Source organism: Artemia franciscana, chromosome 12 (genome assembly GCF_032884065.1).
Source record: "Artemia franciscana chromosome 12, ASM3288406v1, whole genome shotgun sequence".
Classification (NCBI taxonomy): domain Eukaryota; kingdom Metazoa; phylum Arthropoda; class Branchiopoda; order Anostraca; family Artemiidae; genus Artemia; species Artemia franciscana.
The window spans coordinates 8,115,240-8,136,886 of record NC_088874.1 but is presented as its reverse complement, the minus strand read 5'-3'; the positions used below and the strand labels follow the sequence as shown (position 1 = coordinate 8,136,886).

Here is a 21,647-nt window from a genome sequence, read left to right as displayed (position 1 = left end):
TAAGGTCTGATGAACCGTTCGTAAGCTACAAATTCTTCATTTTTTTAATTTTTCCGAATTACCCCCCCCCCCCCCCCCCCCCGGTCCGGTTATGTCAGTCTCGTATGTGCTTATTCTTACCACCAAGTTTCATCCTGATCTTTCCACTCTAAGCGTTTTCAGCGCAATCATCAAAATTTCAGATGCGCCGTTATATTTTGGTTTCAACGATACGAAAAACATAATATACAAGATAGATGGCGTTATGTTATAAGCACTCGACGGATTATTTTGAAATATTCCGAGTTTCTTCCCTTCCGCTATTATTTTATTGACCCAAGAAAGGTTCAGGGTTACCAACACATCAGTTAGAGTTATTTCTGAGCTTCGTCATCATCATCAGCAAATAAAAAGGTACACTGAATATTTTACGCTCCACAGCATAAAACTAAAGGATCCGAAAATCCAGTTTTTCAACAATTTGACTAATCAACTAGTTGTGTAAGTGGGCTTAGTGATGACGGAGAGAAAAAGAACTAAAATAGAATTAATAAGCGTAACAGTGCTGGATAAACAAGTGGTAAATTAACCAAGATCCAGGTTGTAACTTACCCGAGATAAATATCAATAAACAAATCGTCATAAAAGTCATAAGACAAAAAAAAAACTGAAATAAAAACAGCTGTGAAATAGCATCGCAGTAAAAGATTCAATAGTAATAGTAGTAACATACTATGTTAAATATTATGTATAATATATTATAATATCATGTATATTATGTTTAATATTATGTTATAAATAATAGTATTTACCCTTTCCTTGATTTTTTTCTGCCCACCGCATAGATTTTGAAAAATACCGTTTTTGGTGTATTTTCATTGAACAATGCCTGTTTTTTTGGTATATACATAAAAAAAGAGAAAAACATTGAAAAACAACAAATTTAGTCCCGTAGATAAAAAAAGATAGCTTGAAATTCTTACTTGTATCGCCTGGCAATGTAATAAAAAACAGGGTTTCCAGCCTTCGATGTACCTGCTTGATAGAAAATATTCAAACTCTTTATAGATTTGAATTCGTCCTTTTCATGCATATTGTGTTTTGACATTATCTCCTCAAACTTAGTGCTAGTCATGTCAACACTGTTCCACCTGAAAGTAATAGATGATCTGAAATTAGATGTGTCTAATTTTTGTACAAAATATCAATTCTATTGTTTTTTTTGTAGGCATTTCTTCTCATTTTAATTTGGGTCTGAGAGGATTTCGCTCGCAGATATTTTGTAATCTCCTCAAAAACTTACGATTGAACGTTCCGAAGCTTCCAAAAGCAGATTTTCAGATTTTAATTTCCGAAATTCGTTCTATGCACTTCGATACATTAAAAATAAACTTAAAACAGGTTATGATGAAAGTATCCCAAACCGTAGCCTACATTCTCGTAGGTTATGGCAATACTCTCATAATGCCTTGGCTAAGCTTTACTTTACATATTGTGACCACTCCCTTCCTTTTCTGTCAAGTTTGAACACAATTTTTTATACTAGTGATAAGCAGGACATTAGAATATTATACTTCCGTCAGAGTTGCCACCCATAGCACGAAAGTACTATTTTTCCACTATTAGGAACTGTAACAGTATTAGAAACTGTAGCACTTTGGGAACTGACCATCGTGGCAACTCTGATTTCTGCTGCTGTAAATACCTTTTATATATGGTTCATTGGTATATTAACCGAAAGATTATTCGAGTGTTTAGAGCTACTCATATATTAACCTCTTATAATACGTTGGATATCGAGCTAAACGAAGAGGCTTGCCTGCGGTTAGGGCATTTTCATCCTCTCGAGCGATTATTTTGATTTGTATTGTTTTTTTATATATATTCACTATTGTTCTGTATTTATTTCTTTTGTATTTGTTTTCTTTTTTCTTTTGCTTTTTTTATTCCACTTTATGAACATGTTAGCAGGTCAAATCATTTTTTATCACTAAAACAATTCAAAAAAGAAGTTTGTGAATAAGAATGTGCAAATACAGTTTGAATAAGCTTGTGAATATAAAGCATCAGAATTTATGAGTTCATTGTAAATAGAGTTTTGAGAGCTTAGAGCTTAGATAAGTTTCACTGGAATCTTCTTCACAAATTATTCTGCCATTTTGCCGTTGATAGTAAGAGTAGTCTTAAAAATTATTTGGGATTAAAGTAGTTACAATATTCCAGAACCATCTTGAACAGTATATCAAGATTAGTCATCCATATTTAGGATATTGAAGCACTTACTGGGAATCAACTGGCTTATGTTCAGGTGGTCCGAGATATGCCAGTAAAGTGGCCATCTTGTCAAAGGGCCGTCGGCCAACTGCTTTATGATCTCGGCTGCTAGTCAAATATTCTCCAATTTTTTCTTGGTGATTCCAGAGAAGGCGATGAAGGGCCAAAACGTTGGCATCACTTATAAATGCCATGTTATGTCCTGAATTGTCTGCCGTTTCGTAGTCTGAAGCAATTTGAATAAAAAACCTTTAAAAAAAGTTTAATGAAAGTAATATTTTGTTGATTGCAGTACTAATTATAAATAATCAACACTGACTGTGAGGATTGAGGGAAAATTAACTGCTGCGGCAAAGAAGGCAGACTTTGAAGCATAAAAACCAAGACCAAAGGTTTAGAGAATAAACGGCGGACGGAGAACTGGAATATCAGAAACGCAGGGCTTGACGCCCATCTCCCCCTGAAATCCTGAGACTCTTACGATTTTATTACTAATTCTTGTTTCAATATTTTTCAAGTGAACTGACTAATTTTTATCTTTTAGTGAGAGATAGAGAGAAAAAAGAAAGAGATACGGAGAGTGAGAGGGAGCGAGGAGAGAGAAATAGGGATAGAAGAATTGTCAGGAGAGAAAAGGCCTGTAACCTTGTCTGTGTCTTGTGATTTTTACAGTCTTTTCTATGATTTGTATTGTCTCTTACTTAATTCTTATTTAATTTTTATTATTTAAGAATTAACGACGCTTCTTGACTACTAAGGTCCCTGCGTCGGCCCTGCAGTGCATTCCTGCAGCGTGATTCAATCTCTGGGTCCCGTATTACCAAGCTAAGGTCAAATCCACTTCGCCACCACAGGACTAATTCTTATTTAATTATTTCATCATATACCAATTCAAAAATGAATGTATTCAAGCCGATGTAGCTGAGTTGGTAACGCGTTATGTTCCAGGTTCGAGAGGTTCCAGGTTCGAAACTAAAAAAAAAAACTAAAAAGAAAAAAAAACTAAAAACTAATAAAAAAAACTAAAAAAGGCTAAAAAACTAAAAAAAAATAAAAAAAGGTAAAAAACTAAAAAAATAAACTAAAAACTAAAAAAGAAAAAAAAATAAAAAAGGAAAAAAACTGAAAAATAAAGGAGAAAAAGAAAACTTAAAATAAAATAAAAATGAAAATAAAAAAAACTAAAAAAAGGTAAAAACTACAAAAAAAAACTAAAAAGAAAAAAGAAAAAAACTACAAAAACGAATTTATATACAGACCGGGACACCGGGACACAGGAATACAAATGACGACCGGGAAACAGAGACACAACAGGGCTTGACGCCCATCTCCCCCTGATATCCTGAGATTCTTACGATTTTATTACTAATTCTTATTTCAATATTTTTCAAGTGAACTGACTAATTTTTATTTTTTAGCGAGAGATAGAGAGAAAAAAGAAAGAGATACGGAGAGTGAGAGGGAGCGAGGAGAGAGAAATAGCGATAGAAGAATTGTCAGGAGAGAAAAGGCCTGTAGCCTTGTCTGTGTCTTGTGATTTTTACAGTCTTTTCTATGATTTGTTTATTCTAGGTTTCTTCTGAATTTTATCTCTTTAGAGTTTACACACCAAATCTATTCTAAAAAATATGCTTAGACTAAAAAAATCTTTCCCTCGATTTTTATTTATGAAGATTAAAGGGAAATAAATACCTCCTTCCAGCTTCGAAATGATTCCTCAAAAGGTCATTAAACGGAAGCATATGTTGTTCTTTAGAAAATTCGACATGATTGGCTATATTCTGTAGAATCTTGCTAACAAGCATTAGTCCTCGCTTCACAGACGACGGGGGCTGTTTCTCAATTATACCCATCTCATATGGAGAAACTAAAAATAAATATTTTTACATTAAAAGGTTTTATTTTAGTGTAGCTGGAATTCCATTCCAATCTGATCCCTCTTGTCATAGTAGAATCACAACTAGAGCAATAATTGCTAAGTAGGTAATATAGTCGACTGAAGTAATATAATAACATAATCGACTGAATTTGACCAAACCATAATCTATTTAAATGGAATCAAACGCAGGTTGGGCTGGTTGATACCCCCTGACCCCGTTACTTGTGTTATTACTGTAGCTAAAATATAAAAATAATCAAAAATTAGGGCCAGTCTTCTGAAAATACACTGATACGAAAGATCAAATTTATTTTCAATTTCCACTTCAGGACTCATTTCCTTGAGACAGTGGCAGTTTACGCTTAAAAAGTTTCGTCAAAAGCAAACTAAAGATGGCAAGCGACACGTCCCTCGTGACTATTAAATTTGAAGTTGTCTTTTAAAATGAGTTATACTAATTTGAGGGCCAGTAAAGAAATTGTTTTATGACGTTATATATGAGCTTAGGAGAGAGGTGAAGAACGACAAGGCATATATAAATATTTATACATATACTTATTTGTTTAGTTTACGTTAAAGTTTTCCCCTTCAACACAGTCTCATGAAATATTATACGCTTATGCTAACGGTTCTTCCAATTTCCATAAAACTTCCAGAGCTTAATCTTTGAAATAGCATGCACCTCAAAGAGCGATGCACTTTTATTCATTTCTTGCAACGTTTACAAGCAACGACTATTTATGTTTTTAAACATAAGATTGCTGGTTACAGAAAGGAGTCCCAAGGTCTCACATATGGCAAATATGGAGACCGAGTGTTTATTAGACTTTTATTTTTAGTCAAACCTTCAAAAAAGCATTGAAGTGTTCAAAAACTAATTTATCGTGATGAAACAGTTACGAATTACTTTACCAAAAAATTCGGTCGCTTTTTTTTCGGGGGGCTAGGGTGGGGTGCTTCATGTAAAAGGCGTTGACGTTGTAGGTAATGCTCCTTAAGCGAACTTCACATTAAATGCGTTATTTTCTATGCTAAGTGGTTATGTCGTGTTATGTTAAGTACAACTCTTCACACTTAAAGAAGTATTTTTACACTAGTCTCACGTAAAAATCCATAAAACCACCATAATCATCTTCTAAAATCATCACAATGATTGTAATCAAATTAAAAGCAGGGGATGGAGATGGGGATTCTGGCCCTAATCAAGCGTGAAAAGCATTCCAGAAAAGTTCTTACATACATTTTTAAAAATAATTAATTGCTTACGCAAACATTCCATTTTGCAGCTATTGTGTTGGTACTTCCCTAAGAAAAACTTACACAATGCAAAACTCTAAGCTACGTAGAGCTCGAATCTGTTAGGAACGACCTTAAGATTACATAACGTAGCGTAAATTCTTAAACTATTTGAGTATAAAAGGTTGTACAGCGTGGTGTGAAAAAATTATTGATCGGTTGTACTTGTCGCAAGAGCTCATACCGCTGAGATAGAAAAAAACAAGGGGCATAATTTTCATAATCGACCACACTTTTCAAGCTTTTTTCAACCTTTGCGATACAAAACTCCAAAAAAACCACTACTACTATTGCTACTAATACTAACAACTCACCGTAGCACCAAGCCACCTGAGGCTGACACAGCTACGCACGCTCCTCCTCCATCCCAATCTATTCAAATCGTCCCTCTTTACACCCTCGCCAAAGTTCCCATTTCCTTCAAATCACTCTTTATGGAATCTTTCCGCCCAAACCGCGGACGACCAGCTTTCTGTTTAGCCCTTGACGGTTCGCCGAAAAAGACAATCTGTGGCAATATATTATCCTTCATCCACAGAACTTGCCCTAGCCAGAACAACCTTTCTCTCATTATAGCCTTAGAAAGCGGGATTGAACCTCACTTTTTATACCGCCTACTGTTTGAAATACGGTCAGAGAGCCGGGTACCCAGAAAAATCCACAGGCTTTTTGGAATCGTCATCCGCTTTTTGGAGCTCCCATGCCTCATAGCCACACCTGACAACTTTTATCACTGTAGCTTCCAATATTCTAATCTTGTTTGCACACTCATCTTCTATTCTTCCAAACATTTTTTAACTGTGAAAAAAACACCCTGAACCTTAGGTATTCAACTTTTAACATCTTCACTGCTCCCACCGTCTTTGCTAATAACACAACCAAGATAAGTGAAGCTGTCCACCTGATCAATCATTTCGTTGCCCAACGTCACTTTTCATCTTAACTTATTCCTAGCCTTAGTGACTTAGTCTTCTTAACATTTATTTTCAAACCTATTCTAGCACCCTGAACTTGCAAAACCTCTAAAAGTTCATTCATTTTGATCACAGTTCCATCTAGAATGCAAAGATCGTGGTCTCCCATTGCCTTTCCTGTGCTTCTTAAGACAAAATCCAACACAATGATCCATATAAAGGGTGATAAAACACAACTCAGCTTAACTCCTGATTGAATAAAAACCAGCTGCTGACCTCATTTCCTACCTTAACCACAGCAGTATTGTTCTCGTATATAGCACGAATCACTTTAATGTATTTTTATGGTAAAGCATACAAGGATTAGACCTTTTCTTAAGTTCTTCTATCAACAGAATCGAATGCCTGCACATAATCTATAAAATTGAGGACCAAAGGTGTTGGTCCTCAATTTTAAATTATTAACCTAAGAATGAAAATTTGGTCGACCCATCCTCTGCCTTTTGTAAAACCGCACTGTTCTTAATCTAAAAACTTTGTCTACAGCATCTCACAGTCTAAAATGTATCATCATACTTAGTAATTTGCTATCTACAGAGACCAGGCTAATGCCTTTATAATTACCACATTCACTCTTATCACCTTCCTTATAAAGGGGTTTAATCAGACTTTTGCGTACTTTCCTTTTTTCAAAAATCAAAATCATAATCTCCAGTAGCTTATTCCTAGCCTCATAGCTACCATATTTAAGCCACCATACCTGAGCTCTTATTATTTTTTAATCCATTTAGTGCTGTCACTAATTCTTCCTCACAAAATAAATCTTTTTTCACATTCAAGGTGTCAAAAACCTTTTCATTTTTCTCAATATCTTTACCTGTAACTCTGTATATCTTTATCTGTACAGATATGAATGAGACTTGTAATCCCGATTTAGCATATTATCAAAATTCTCCACCCATCTCTCTTTAACTCGTTCTTTATCGCTGTGCCCCCATATCTTTAACAGGGACAAGTCCAGATTGAGTCTTCCCTCTCAATATATTAATTCGGCAGTACATTTTACTACTATGCCATCTAGCTGAATCTTCCAGATTTTCGGCAATTCTGTACATGGTCTACACCTTGCACCTTCTTAGTTCCTATTTTAATGTGTTCCCTACTTCATTTACATTCCTCCTAAATTCATACGATCTATCACTTAGATAATTCTTGTACAAAACATCCTCTATTAAACATAAAGGCTTTTCGCTAATGTACCTAGCAGCGTTCCTAACTTTCAGCAACTTCACAAATTATTTTCCTAAAATTAAACCATCCATCTTCTACTTTGTTAAATTTTAAACTAACCAGATTAGCATTCAACAGTTCCGGGAAAGTTTCTTTCAAATTCTCATTCTTGAGTCTACCAATCTCATAACTTTGCGGAAGGTAATTACCCTTTTGAAATTTCAGCTTTAAATAAACCCTAGACACTACTAGATGGTGATTTTTACCTTTAACATAAATAACAGCATTCCTCTATACCCTTGAATCTTTTATTGATCCTACTGGTCTTCAGTCTACAATAGCAAGTTCAGTGAGGTTAGCTGCTTACCATCTTGTGAACATCATGTATGGGCCAGTTTATGACGAAATACTGTAATTGTTACAACTAGACTGTTATACCTACAAAATTGCTGCAGTCTGTAACCATTATTGTTTTCTCTTCCTGCGCAAAGTTTGCCTAGGCTTGGATACCATCTATCCATATTTCTACAAAATTGGGCATTAAAATCTCCTAATTTAAACACCGAATCTTTACATGGGACCTTGTCCATTTCTTCCTGTAACTTTAGGTAAATTCGTCTGAGTTACTACTATCTCCGTCGGTCGGTTCTACAGCGGTATATACTACTATGACTAATAGCCTGCACTTTTCAGTCATAAAATGAGCGATTAGTATTCTATTATTAATACCTTCCTAGCCAAAACAAGACTTGGAAGCTTCCTTATTCAACATGAGCCCTATTCCCAGTCTATGTACCCCAACTTTCATGCCTGAGTAAATAAATCCTATATCACATAATTTCATGTTTCCTTTCCCTGGGATATGAGTTCCTGAAACTCCTAATATGTCTAATTTGACAAACGGGTCTATGGTCAGTAAATGAAACCAAAAAAAAAAACAACGAAAATCAAACGAAAATTTTGCCCGCATCTAACAAGACGTCTTCAGCGTAGAAAAAAAAACAAACTAAAACTAAAAAAAAAATGTATAAAACTAAAAAAGACTCACCTAAAATATACAATATACAATTACTTAACATTTACAACTTGTAGTTACCTTTATCAAGCCACAAAAGTAACTGAAGACGTATGTTGAAGACGCCTTGTCAGATACAGGCAAAATATTCGTTTGATTTTCGTTGTTTTTTCTTCGGTTTTATTTACTAGCCATAGACCCGTTTGTCGTCCTTATGTTCATTTCTTTGTGTTTTTGTCATAGTAACTACTTTATAGAGAGGCTGAGTCAAAAATGATACTCTAAAGGGGAGGGGGGGACAAAGGGGGGGGGGGGACAAGAGTGATAACACTTGAATGTGACAAAAAGTGCATTTTCGGTAACCTAAGCCATTATTGACAGCCATATTTGTTCTTTACTAAGTTCTTCCTAAGAAAATCCAATGGAATTTTCATACATGCAATATATATTTTTTAATGATTTTAACAGAAAATGGGGGTTGATTGAACGATCTTTCTAGAGTTTAGGAATTATCTTTATTGCCGGTAAGATTATCTTTGTTTGCCGGTAAAATATACAAACGCGACGCTCCATCCACTCGACGGACCTTCAATAAGCTGAAAGAAATAGAAGAGAAGCAGACGAAAAGAAATACTTATCAAAACAGATGAGCAATTACTAATTTAGGTTATCGTAGTTTCAGCGATAGATGCAATCTAGTGGACAAACACGGCCCATAGCAACAAAGCAAAATACCCTAATACCCCTAAAAGTAGTATCATATCGAAAGAAACACAACACCGTTGGAATCACCTTGGCCAAAAACCTTATACAGGAAACTTACAGTCCCTTGGCTTGGACAATAAGGACATATATATATATATATATATATATATATATATATATATATATATATATATATATATATATATATATATATATATATATATATATTTCTAATTGTATATATTAAATTTCTGGTTAAGTCTTAAGTTAGTCTAGTTAATTTTCCACTTAACTAGATTTCATTTTCGCTCTCCTTGCTACTTTAGCACCACATTTACACATTCCTATCTGCATGAATTTTTTTTTAACTGTGCGAAGAACCATATGCAATCACACAGTTAGATGACGCAAACGATCCTGGGCTTATGTAGACCAATTAGCATCTTCTCAAGCATTGAGAAAGTTTGCGAAAGCATTTCGAACCATATGCTCCATCAGTACCTGGATTCAAATGAACTTTCAGATGACCATAAGGGTCCAATAAGAATTCCACTAGTATCGTTCAACACTTGAGTGCCTAGTGGCCTAGCACACGGATTGGATCAAATGTTTAGCAGCATAGCTTTATCTGATTTTCTTAAGGTTGATAATAAAAACATATTGTTCTTCAAGTATTTGAAGAACAGCTTCTTATTCCGTCGAACTTCAATTTGAAACGATTTCCAAACAAAAGTTTTTTTCTAAAGTTTTCTCAGTCAACTTCTTCTAAAGGAGGTCCAACAATCATTTACAACAACGTGACGGAGTAAAGTAAAGACTAGCATCATACCAGTTTAGTACCTGGCGCTTCAACTTTAGGAATAAAAAAGCGCAAATTCAATCAATATAATAAGAATTAGAACAATAAGTAATACAAAATATCCACGCTTGAATAAATGTTATAGTCTACTAAAACATAAAAAATACAAAAAGAGACTAAAACATAATCGGATGATCAAATTAAACAAGCTTTGCTTTCGTTTCGACGAACTTTGCACTGTTTATGCACCAAGGTGTAGATACTAATTTTTTTCGAAATACTAAATTTTTTTCGAAAATTTGCTTTTACTTGTGTCTATTCTGACCTTATTAACTTCTTGTTAACCCAGTTGAAGTAAGAATGGAAATATTTGTAAAAACAAAAAACTCAGAAAGTGAAGTAAGTGTCAACTACTCTTTCATGCTTTTCTTTTTTTTTTATTTTTGGTTAGTTGACACTTCTTCTCTCTCTCTCTTGCAAAACCAGACATTTTTCTGCCTCACCTGGTATCTGAATCTAAGATGTTAATTATGGAATTTGTTTAAGCATAATGTCTTACGATTCACAGTTTTAGAGGTACTTGGTTTAATTTGAATCGAATACCCATTTTATGGTAGGCAGTTTAATTCCAGAGGGCATACCTATATATGGAAGAAAAGAGATAAATGTGATTGTTCACTATTAAATTAGCCCAAGAACACCACTTAATGCAAGCAAATGGTGCCTTTTTTCTTGAAAATTCAGTGTCTCAGAAATAATTACGTAAGTTACTTTAATAGAAACGTGCTTGGGGCCCAAAAATCCGAACCCGAGTCCATTTTTTTTACGATATTTCTCAAAACGTTATACATTTATATAACTATTCTCAGACTCTTTTATCCCCCCCCCCTGCTTATCATGAATTGGTTCCTGAGCACGTCTATGTATGTAACTTAATGGGTAAATGAAGCTGAAATTAAAAATCCTAGCTTAACAAAAAGAAAAATAACAGAGATATAGTTAAAAGAAGCTAAAAACATCAAATTTCACACCTCTGGCCCTCAACCGGGAGAGTTTCTGTTACCATCAACCAAAACAATTCGTTTCTGAATAGGTTACACGAATGTAAGGGGAATGGAATCACAAAGGCGGGAAGGGTATTTAACCCTAGACCTCTAACAGCAAGATGTTAAATGTTAAGCTTAGGCATTTAAGCAAAGTGAGTAAGAATAGAACGACTTCCGAATGTACTCACCTATCGCTGGGTTAATAAAACGCAAAAAAATGACAGTTCCTACAGCACCAATGTTGTTCTGAGGTAACTGAGGAAATCTTTTACTCAAAACCTAGAAAAACATAAACAAGTCAGGGACAGAAAAATTATAGAACATGTATTAGAGAAGCACTTGAGAGAAACATAGAAATTATATATATATGTTTGACAGAAATATATAAATTATATAAACATGTATGAGAGAAACCTATGAGAAAAAAATATGAATTCTACAAATGAATGAGAGAAACATATGAATTATCTAAACATGCATGAAAGAAATATATGAATTATATAAGCATGTATGAGAGCTACATACGAGAGAAACATATGAATTATACAACATGTATGAGAAAAACATACGAGAGAAACACGTAAATTATATAAACATGTATGAGAAAAACATATGTACAATAAAACATGTATGAGGGAAACATATGAATTATGTCAACATGTATGAGAGAAAAATATGAGAGAAACATATGAATTACACAAACATGCATGAGAGAAACACATGAGTTATATAAACATGTATAAGAGAAACATTTGAATTATTTAAACATGTGTGGGAGAAAAATAAATCTTACAAACTTGTATGAGAGAAATATATGAGAGATTATGAATTATATAAACATGTATAAGAGAAACATACGAATTATGTAAACATATATGAAAAATCAAATGAGAGAATGAGTTACATAAACATGTATGAGAAAAAGATGTGAATTATACAAACATGTGTGTGGACGAAACACATGAATTATATAAACATGTATGTGAGAAATATATGAGTTATATAAACATGTATGAGACAAACATATGAGTTCTTTAAACATATACGAGATAAATCTGAAGTTTATAAGTAAATGTGAGAGAAAAATATGAGAGAATATGAATTAAATAAACATGTTTAAGAGAAACATACGAATTATGTAAACATGTATGAGAGAAACATATGAAATATATAAACATGTATGAGAGAAACACATGAGTTATATAAAAATGTATGACAGAAACATATGAATTATATAAACATGTATGAGAGAAACATATGAATTACATAAACTTTTATGAGAGAAACATATCAGAGAACCATGTGAATTTTATGCACATGCATAAGCGAAACATATTTATCATAGCTTCATATCAAAACCATCAAAGCTGTAAAAATGAGCTGAAAAAATTATACTTGGACAAAACTACTCAACTTACGAGGATGCGCTGAAACAACTCAATTTGGACTCACTTGATAGTCGTAGACATGGCTTAACATATAGATTTGGACTAATTTGTTTGAATTCCCCAACTCATTGTCGTCTACTACCCAACCTTGAGAGCCCCCCAACTGAAGGACCAGTTACTAGACTCCGACAAATAAAAAAGAATTGTCCACAGTTACTGCCTTGCTCAGCCTATAGTACTGAGAGATATCGCAAATCATTTGTTCCATAATATGTCATTTGTTTGATTAATATGTGTTTGATTAATATAATGTTTGTTTAAATTTTCCTCTGAGTCTTTTTGAAGGTATAAATTATTTTTGTCATGACATGCTAATGCTAGCTCCGGCTATTGTAGTGAATAAATATATTCTATTCTGTTCTATACTATAGACATGTATATACTATACAAAATGTGAGCCGAACCACAAAAATAGTTTTTCCACCGTCCAAACAAAAACTGTTTCCTAACAATTTCCCAACAATAGTGTTTTCGCTGTCCAAATAAAAACTGTTAGCCAACATTGTTAGAAAATATCTTTAACAAATCTAATACTTGCTGGAGAAAATTAATAGAGAATATAACGCGAAATATTTCTGCTAGCTAACAATTCTGTTTCCGACGTCCAAAGAAACACCTGTTAGCTAACATTGTTAGCAAGCAACTGAACGACAGGAAAACCTCTAAAATTGATGTCTAAGAACCGGTCGCAGTAAACCAAAACCCTTTTTTTTCTTTTGAGTTGTTTTTTACGCAAATGTGAAGACACTTCTCAAATAAGTTATGATTGTTATATATAATAGTTATATTTAATTAATGTTTTCTGTATAGAAATAATTTACACTTCAATGACCGATTTATCATTATTTTGATTAAAATAGTAATTTATCGTTATTACGACGCATAAAAAACAAGTTGTCAGATCCTGATCATATTGTTTTAGAACTTCGGTCAGGACCAAATTCCAATGGTTGGAAAAAAAAACAAAAAAATACAAAAAACAAACAAAAAAAAAACAACAAAAAACAAACAGAATGTTGCAATACCAGTTTAAAAGGCTTAAAACAAGATCCCAAAAAAATAAGGAGAATACATGAAAACACAAAAACAAAATTCTTTATTTTAAAATTCTATTAAACACAAAATTCTATTATACAAATACATATATGCCGTCAATGATCGTTTTTGATTTTCTGGATTAAACTTCGAATAGCTGGAATAAAGCATAAGAATATTGGCCCAAATAAGATACTTGGTACCTTGGTATACTAATTATTTTTATAATTTTTGTGCCATAGTGCATAACATTTAATGCAAAGCAATTAAAAATCAAATATCCACTCCACAAATATCAAACGAAATATCTTTCATTAAAAGCTCGTAAACAGGTTGTGACGTATCTACAACGTGCTTTTTAACACCAGAAAGCGATAGTAAGCCAACTTTCAGAAAAAATTATATTGCAGTTTTGGTTAAAAATTACATACATATAATTATTGCTCGTTTAATAAGATAGATGATGCATATACGCAAAAACCAATCAAAATACTAAAAATAATCTCTTAATGTGTCTATTTAATCTTCGTTGAAAATGGGTAGTACATTCACTTTAATTTCAAAATGGCCAAACTTTACCTGATAAAGACAGTGACACATACTGCGAAGCTGTGGGGGGAATTTATCAGACGACAAAACAATTGAATTGAATACTTTAGTGGCCAAAGCTGATAGATTGTCTCTGTTCTCCTCAATATTATCAGCAGCAACAAGACTGGGAAAGATAAAGGAGAATTATCATACGATAAGTCTGAAGAATAAAAACATCTAATGCATAAATGAATAAAGCACTAACTGAATTATTTGAATAAAGCATAAATGCTTTATTCAAATAAATCATACAACACACTAAATAATCAACCGAAAAAGCAGAGTTTTTCCGTGTGGCATGAAACACTTAATAAGAACCCTAAACACAGTATGAAACACTAAACACTTATCATAGCTTAAGAAGAAAAGGAAGAGAAAAAAAAGAATAATTTCTTACTGTAGTCAGTAATAGCCCCAATCTCCAGCTTTTGCAGCTTTACGGGGTCACAAAATAGCTTAATCTACATATTTAAAAAAAAAACAACTGTAAATTTATACACAAAGTTAAGAAATCTCAACAGTTTCAAAGAGGACATCTAATTTTTTTCGCAGCAAGAAAGAGTCAAATTCATTTGGCGCTGTTTGGTTCTGTCCTCAGCCTTTACCATATATTTCTAATAAAACAAGATGCCCACAAATTATTGCCTTGAATAATGTACCTGTCTAAAAGAAATTCTCATCAAAACCGGTGACTCAATTTGCGTCACACAAATTCACCCAGTTATATGAAGAACCAAAATATCACTCAATTCGTTTTACTGTTTTATTGTTTTTACCGTTTACTGTTATACTGTTTTTGTTTTTTTTTATCAAAGTTCACATCGACTTCACATAATAATGCCAAAACAAAGAGAAATAAAAGAGGTAAGAAAAGATGTACATTTTTGGCCAGTGAATAAATTAGGAAAACGCAGATACATTCGAGAAACACCTCATCTAATCGGTTTAGTGCGAGGAGACGCGGGACCCAATTAACGAAAATGTCCGGAGCGGGAAAGCCTTTTTTGATGAAGATACAATCAAAAGGTATTTTCAAAATTGGAGGGGGGGGGGGAATTTGGCCTTTTAGATATTATTAATGAAAAAATTAAACACCAGTGTTTTTCAAAATCAGGGGTGGGGTAATCCCCCCACCCCAATTAGTACCCCTGCAAGGTGAAGTTTAGAAACTGAAAGTAAAATACGAACAAGCGCTAGGAGCTCATATGGCACTTGTGACGAGGTCGGAAGAGTCAAGAGCTCATATGGTATGAGCTCTAGCAAAATTCGAAGAATCAATAGATTGATTTATAAAGAAAATCAGAGGCTTAATGCCGGTCGGGATTTAAAATAAGAGCTCTGAGACACGAAGTCCTTCTAAATATAAAAATTATTTAAGATCCCATCACCCATTCGTAAGTTAAAAATTCCTAATTTTTTCTAATTCTCCCTCTCCCTTCAGCCCCGCAGATGATCGAATCGGGGAAAACGACTTTATCAAGTCAATTTGTGCCTGTCCCTGTCACGCCTACCAATTTTCATCGTCTTGGCAAGCCGAGAAGGACCGAACTCACCAAAGCACTGGACCCCCCCATAACTCCCCATAGAGTGGATCCAGTTCATTTACGTCAACCACGTATCGAAGACATTTGCTTATTCTACCCACCAAGTTTCATCCAGATCTCTTCACTCTAAGCGTTTTTCAAGATTTCAGGTTTCCCCCTCCAACTCCCCCAATGTCACCAGATCTAGTCAGAATTTAAAATAAGAACTCTGAGACATGGATTCCTTCTAAACATCAAATTTTATTAAGATACGGTCACCCGTTCTTAAGCTAAAAATACCTCAATTTTTCTATTTTTTTCAAATTAACACCCCCCCCCCAACCACTCCAAAGATAGCGGATTCAGTCCGGTTATATAAATCACGTATCTAGGACTTGTGCTTATTATTCCCAACAAGTTTCATCCCGATCTCTCCACTCAAAGCGTTTTCCAAGATTTCCCGTTTCCCCATCCAACTCCCCTAATATCACCGGATACGGTCGGGATTAAAATAAGAGCTCTGAGACACGAGGTCCTTCTAAATATCAAGTTTCATTAAGTTCCGATCAACCATTCGTAAGTTAAAAATACCCCAATTTTTCCACTTCATCTCCCCCTCCTGCACCCCAAATGGTCGAATCGGAGAAACGACTGTTATAAAGTCAATTTGTGTAGGTCCCTGACACGTCTACCAATTTTCTTCGTCCTAGCACGTCTAGAAGCACCGAAGTCATCGAAGCACTGGAAATCCCCCAACTCCCCCAAAGAGAGCGTATCCGTTCCAGTTATGTCAATCACGTAGCTAGAACCAGTGCTTATTCTTCCCATCAAGTTCCATCCCGATCTCTCCACTCTAAGCGTTTTCCAAGATTTCTGTTTCCCTCCTCCAGCCCCCTATGTCCCCAAATCCGATTCGATTTGAAAATGGAGCATCTGAGACATAGGATCTTTCTATATATCAAGTTTCATTAAGATCCGATCACCCTTTCGTAAGAAAAAGATACTCCAATTTTCACGTTCTCCAAGATTTCCTATTTCCCCTCCAACTCCCCCCAATGTCACCGGACCTGGTCGGGATTTAAAACAAGAGCTCTGAAGCACAAGATTTTTCTGAATATCAAATTTAAGATCTGATCACCCGTTCGTAAGTTACAAATACCTCACTTTTCTGATTTTTCCGTATTACCCCCCCCTCAACTCCACCAAAGAGAGCGGATCAGGTCAAATTATGTCAGTCACGTATCTTGGACTTGTCCACTTTTCTTCCCACCAAGTTTCATCCTGATTCCTCCACTCAAAGCGTTTTCTAAAATTTTAGGTTTCCCCCTCCAACTCCCCCAATGTAACCGGATCTGGTCGGGATTTTAAACAAGAGCTCTGAGACACAATATCCTTCTAAATGTCAAATTTCATTAAGATCCGATCACCCGTTCGTAAGTTTAAAATACCTCCTTTTTTCAAATTTTTTCCGATTTAACCGTCCTCACACTCCCCCCCCCCTCAGATGGTCGAATCGGGGAAAAGACAATTTTTAATTTAATCTGGTCTGGTTCCTGATACGCCTGCCACATTTCATCGTCCTAGCTTACCTGGAAGTGCCTAAACTAGCAAAACCGGGACAGACAGAAAGTCCGACAGACAGACCAACAGACCGACCGACAGAATTTGGGACTGCTATATGTCATTTGGTAGATACCAAGTGCCATAAAAAAAGAAATCAAGGACGAGAAACTCATGCTTGTCTCAGGAGAAACTTTCAACACCATCTAGGATTGCCAAGGATAATCGTAAAGCTGGTTACAAAAACCTTAATAAAATATTAGTTGCATTCATTTGATATACTGTTTCTTTAATTTTTTGTTAGCATTGGGATGAAGAACCAAGACTAATGGGTATATATGTATATAATATGTTCAAAACTAGGCTATTTCTGCATACACTAGCTTTGCCCAAACTAATTTATAACATAGAAAGATATTTTAAAACAAAAGAATTAGCCTACTTTTGGGACATTTCAGGATAGAATCAAAGCAACCTAGATCTTTAATTAAATCCCAGTTTTAATCATTTAAGCTCAAACTCAACTTATTTTCATTTGTAATCAAGATGATATACAAATTTGAGAGTAATTTCAAAAAACTTGACTGGCAAATTTTGACTTCAAAAAGAAAAAAAAAGAAAGAAATATTTAACCATCAGAAAAAAATACAGTTTAGAATAGAAATTTAGAACTTAAAAAAGCTAGGTCTATTAAAATTATAAAATTATGAATATAAAACAGCCAAGAATCTACAAGATTAAGAATACATATAGATATAATTTCAATGCATGTTACATTATACATATGCTACACATGTTATGCTAACACTTGTTACATACATTGTATTTCTGTATATTACAGCACAAGTCCGAATATTCAACGGGAATAAAATCTGTTTTCAATATTTTCATTTTCTTTTAATTGCAAAAGAAGTTATGTCTGTACAAATGAATACGATAATTAAAAGGATTGTATTTTAGAGCAGAAGATATCAATGAATAATCTCTTAAACTTAAGTGAATGAGCACTGAACTTAAATTAAAAAACAAGCAAATTTAAAAATGTATATAACTATTTTTTAACTTACTCATGAAGTCACATGAATTATATTTAAATTAGCAGAATTTGACTCTTGTATAATAATAGTAATAATAATAAAAAAAACCTCACCGAACCGGATCAACTTCAAACACTGCTGGCTCACTTCTATCCAAAAGTGGTTGAATACGAGGTTCTAAGAGGTTATGCAAATAGCTGGAGCCATAATTAAAACTAACATAAAAAAAATGGTAGAACTAAATTCAGTTAGTCAGTATCCTGGTTACGTCAAAAATATGGTAGAATCAAATTCAGTTAGTCGGTACCCTGGCCATGTCAACTAAATGGTAGAACTAAATTCAGTAGGTCGGTATCCTGGTCACGTCAACTAGATGGTAGAACTAAATTCGGCTAGTCGGTACCCTGGTAACGTCAACAATATGGTAGCACCAAATTCGGTTGATTAGTACTCTGGTTACGTCAAATAAATGGTACAACTAAATTCGGTTAGTCGGTATCCTGGCTATGTCAACTAAATTCGGTTAGTCAGTACAAACATATTAATATACATTGTTCCTCATTCATCATTAAAATGCTCATTACCAAAACCTAAGTTTCATGAAATTTGCAGAATTTGACTCTTGTAAAATAAAAATAATAATACTAATAAAAAACCTCACCGAGCCGGATCAACTTCAAATACTGCTGGCTCACTTCCATCCAAAAGTGGTCGAATAAGAGGTTCTAAGAGGTTATGCAAATAGCTGGAGCCATACATTTTGAAACAAAAGGCCATTATTTTACTGGCCAAGGAATTCCCACGGAACAACGTTTGCATACAGTCCGATACTTCGACTTCTTTGTAGAACATATTCCATAACAAGGGGGCTAGTAGATGCTTAGCGTCAAAGAGGGTAACAAAAACACGAGCCAATTCATCCTGAAAATTTGTATTAATTGTTTATTCAGCCAAAAAGGTTATATAAAAGATAAATCAAATAATGGTAAAAGTAAATTCGGTTAGTCAGTACCCTCGTCAGGTCAAATAAATGGTAGAACTAAATTCGGTTAGTCAGTACCCTGGCCACGTCAACAATATGGTAGTACTAAAATCGGTTAGTCGGTAACCTGGCCACGTCAATTAAATAGTAGCACTAAATTCGGTTAGTCAGTACCCGGGCCGCGTCAACTAAATGCCATGACTAAGTTCCGTTAGCCGGTAACCTCGTCTCGTCAACAAAATGGTAGAACTAAATTTGGTTAGTTGGTACCTTGGTCACGTCAAAAATATGGTAGAACTAAATTCAGTTAATCGGTACCCTGGCCATGTAAACTAAATGGTAGAATTAAATTCGGTTAGTCGGTACCCTGGTCAGTTCAACCAAATGGTAGAAATAAATTCGGTTAACCCGTACCCTGGTCACGTCAACTAAATGGTAAACTATATTCGGTTTGTCTGTACCCTGGTCACATCCATTTACTGGATAGGTTTGGGAAAACGGCATGAGATGGGGGGAGGGGGGCTAATTGCCCTTAGATCTCTTTTGACTCTTATCAGACGCGTTCGGGGAAACAGGGGGGTGGAGGATAGGGCTAGTTGCTCTCCGATCACTTTTGACTCTTAAAAAGACCAATAGAACTTCCGATTTCCAATCGAATGAACCCCCTCGGAAAATTATACGACGATCCCTTCCATATGATGAGCCTCTGGGAACAAATGGTCTTTGCTACAAGCAACACTATAGCGTTGCCTCTGATTATGAGAAAAATGATGAGATGGCTAGAATACGTTCTGCAGATGAAGGATCAAAGGTCACCAAAGGTCATTCTAGTCAGCCCAACCATCTAGGGCCAAACAAAAAGCAGGTGATTCCCGAATGAGATGGGAAGATGCCATAGGGAAAGATTTAAGGGAAATGGGAACTTCTAAGGAGGGTATTAAGAGAGCTTTGAATGAATTGGGATGGAGGAGGAGCTTGTGTAGCTTTGTTGGTTATAAAACGCTTGGGGTTACAGTATATTTTTAGCAGTAGTATTAGTTTAATCTAAGGTCATTAAAACAATACTTCATACTATAATAATAGGTCAGCTTTTTATTTTGAAACTACAAATGGCAGAAAATGAAATGGAAGGATCAATTTAAAAATGTTTGGATTTCACTGAGCATTTAAGGGCCATTTCCCCTAAGACTATGCTAGTATAAAACTCAGTTTATATGCTAATTATTATATTTTAAGATTTCCAAGCACACATTCAGTAGGAAAATCAGCAAATAAAGTATATTTGATCTTTAGATGATGCTGAAAATGATAATTAGTTAATTGAACTTTAACACACATTGTGAAAGTATCTAAAGCTTCTCCAGAATACCCTCAATATGTACGGAGGTTCCCTCCTCCTAATATAGGAAAGAGCGAACAACAAGAGTAGACATATCTTATGTAAACTCATAAAAACATGCATAAATCTAAAAATATCTTATGCGGAGGGAAGGGAGGCAGTTTCGTGAATTAGCGCCCATCCAGCCTTGACCCTAGAAGTAATTACAGGAATTATATATTCACAAAAATAGATAAATTAGATGTACATGCTTAAGAAAAAAAAATTAGGGCTACCATCTGAGGAGTAGAAATAACTGATGCCAGTGCCATAGCGATTGGCAGTTCTCCTTTGTCTCCAATCATGGTAACTAACTGCACTAACTGCTCATACCGATCTGCCAGTACCGTCTCAGCCAACGTGTCAAATTCTGTGCCTTGCTGCAATATTTTTGTGAGAATTTCCATAAAAGCTGCTCGAGTTTGAAGATCCTTATGATAACCAAGACCTGTAAGCAAATAAAGATAAGAACAATCGAAACATATAAATAAATCCAAGAAACCGCGAAATAGTTTCAAATTAAAAAAAAATATAAAGAGCTATATTAGATTACGAAAAAATAGAAATTGAAAAAGCAAGGATTCTTTTAATATTTATATTTTTCGTTTAGGGCAATTTCCAATCTTGAAGATGAAGATGAATCTGGACTTTTAATTACCCTACATGGGGGGGGGGGGAAATACCAGATAACATACTTCTACAATCCTAGAACTATTTGGGATTTCCCTAGTTTGCCAATGAGGTCCGTGAAGTCTCTCTAAAATTTAGCGTCCAATGTAAATTAATGATTTATATTTTCTGTTAAGGTTCGTGTATATTCGAACGTTAATTTTGGAAGAGATTCCAGAAAACCTTTTATATTCGAGGAAATTCGGATAAATTCCAAATATTCAAGAATAGAGTAAGCATTATCCAAAAATCAGGCATTTAGCCATTAAGAAGTCAAAAATACACAA

General features: G+C 34.6%; 1 protein-coding gene across 7 annotated transcripts in view; it reads right to left on the bottom strand.

Moving 5' to 3' along the window:
* The window catches only part of LOC136033630 (neurofibromin-like), a 212,509-nt gene that overhangs the window by 102,442 nt on the left and 88,420 nt on the right, over positions 1–21,647 (bottom strand). For all 7 annotated transcript variants that reach the window (XM_065714435.1, XM_065714436.1, XM_065714431.1 and 4 more), the window contains 7 exons: positions 20,928–21,139; positions 18,993–19,252; positions 14,200–14,335; positions 11,326–11,416; positions 3,946–4,120; positions 2,263–2,502; positions 963–1,130 (listed from right to left, as the gene is read on the bottom strand). In XM_065714435.1, the coding sequence (XP_065570507.1) occupies positions 963–1,130; positions 2,263–2,502; positions 3,946–4,120; positions 11,326–11,416; positions 14,200–14,335; positions 18,993–19,252; positions 20,928–21,139 (1,282 nt within the window). The remainder of the gene's footprint in view (positions 1–962; positions 1,131–2,262; positions 2,503–3,945; positions 4,121–11,325; positions 11,417–14,199; positions 14,336–18,992; positions 19,253–20,927; positions 21,140–21,647) is intronic.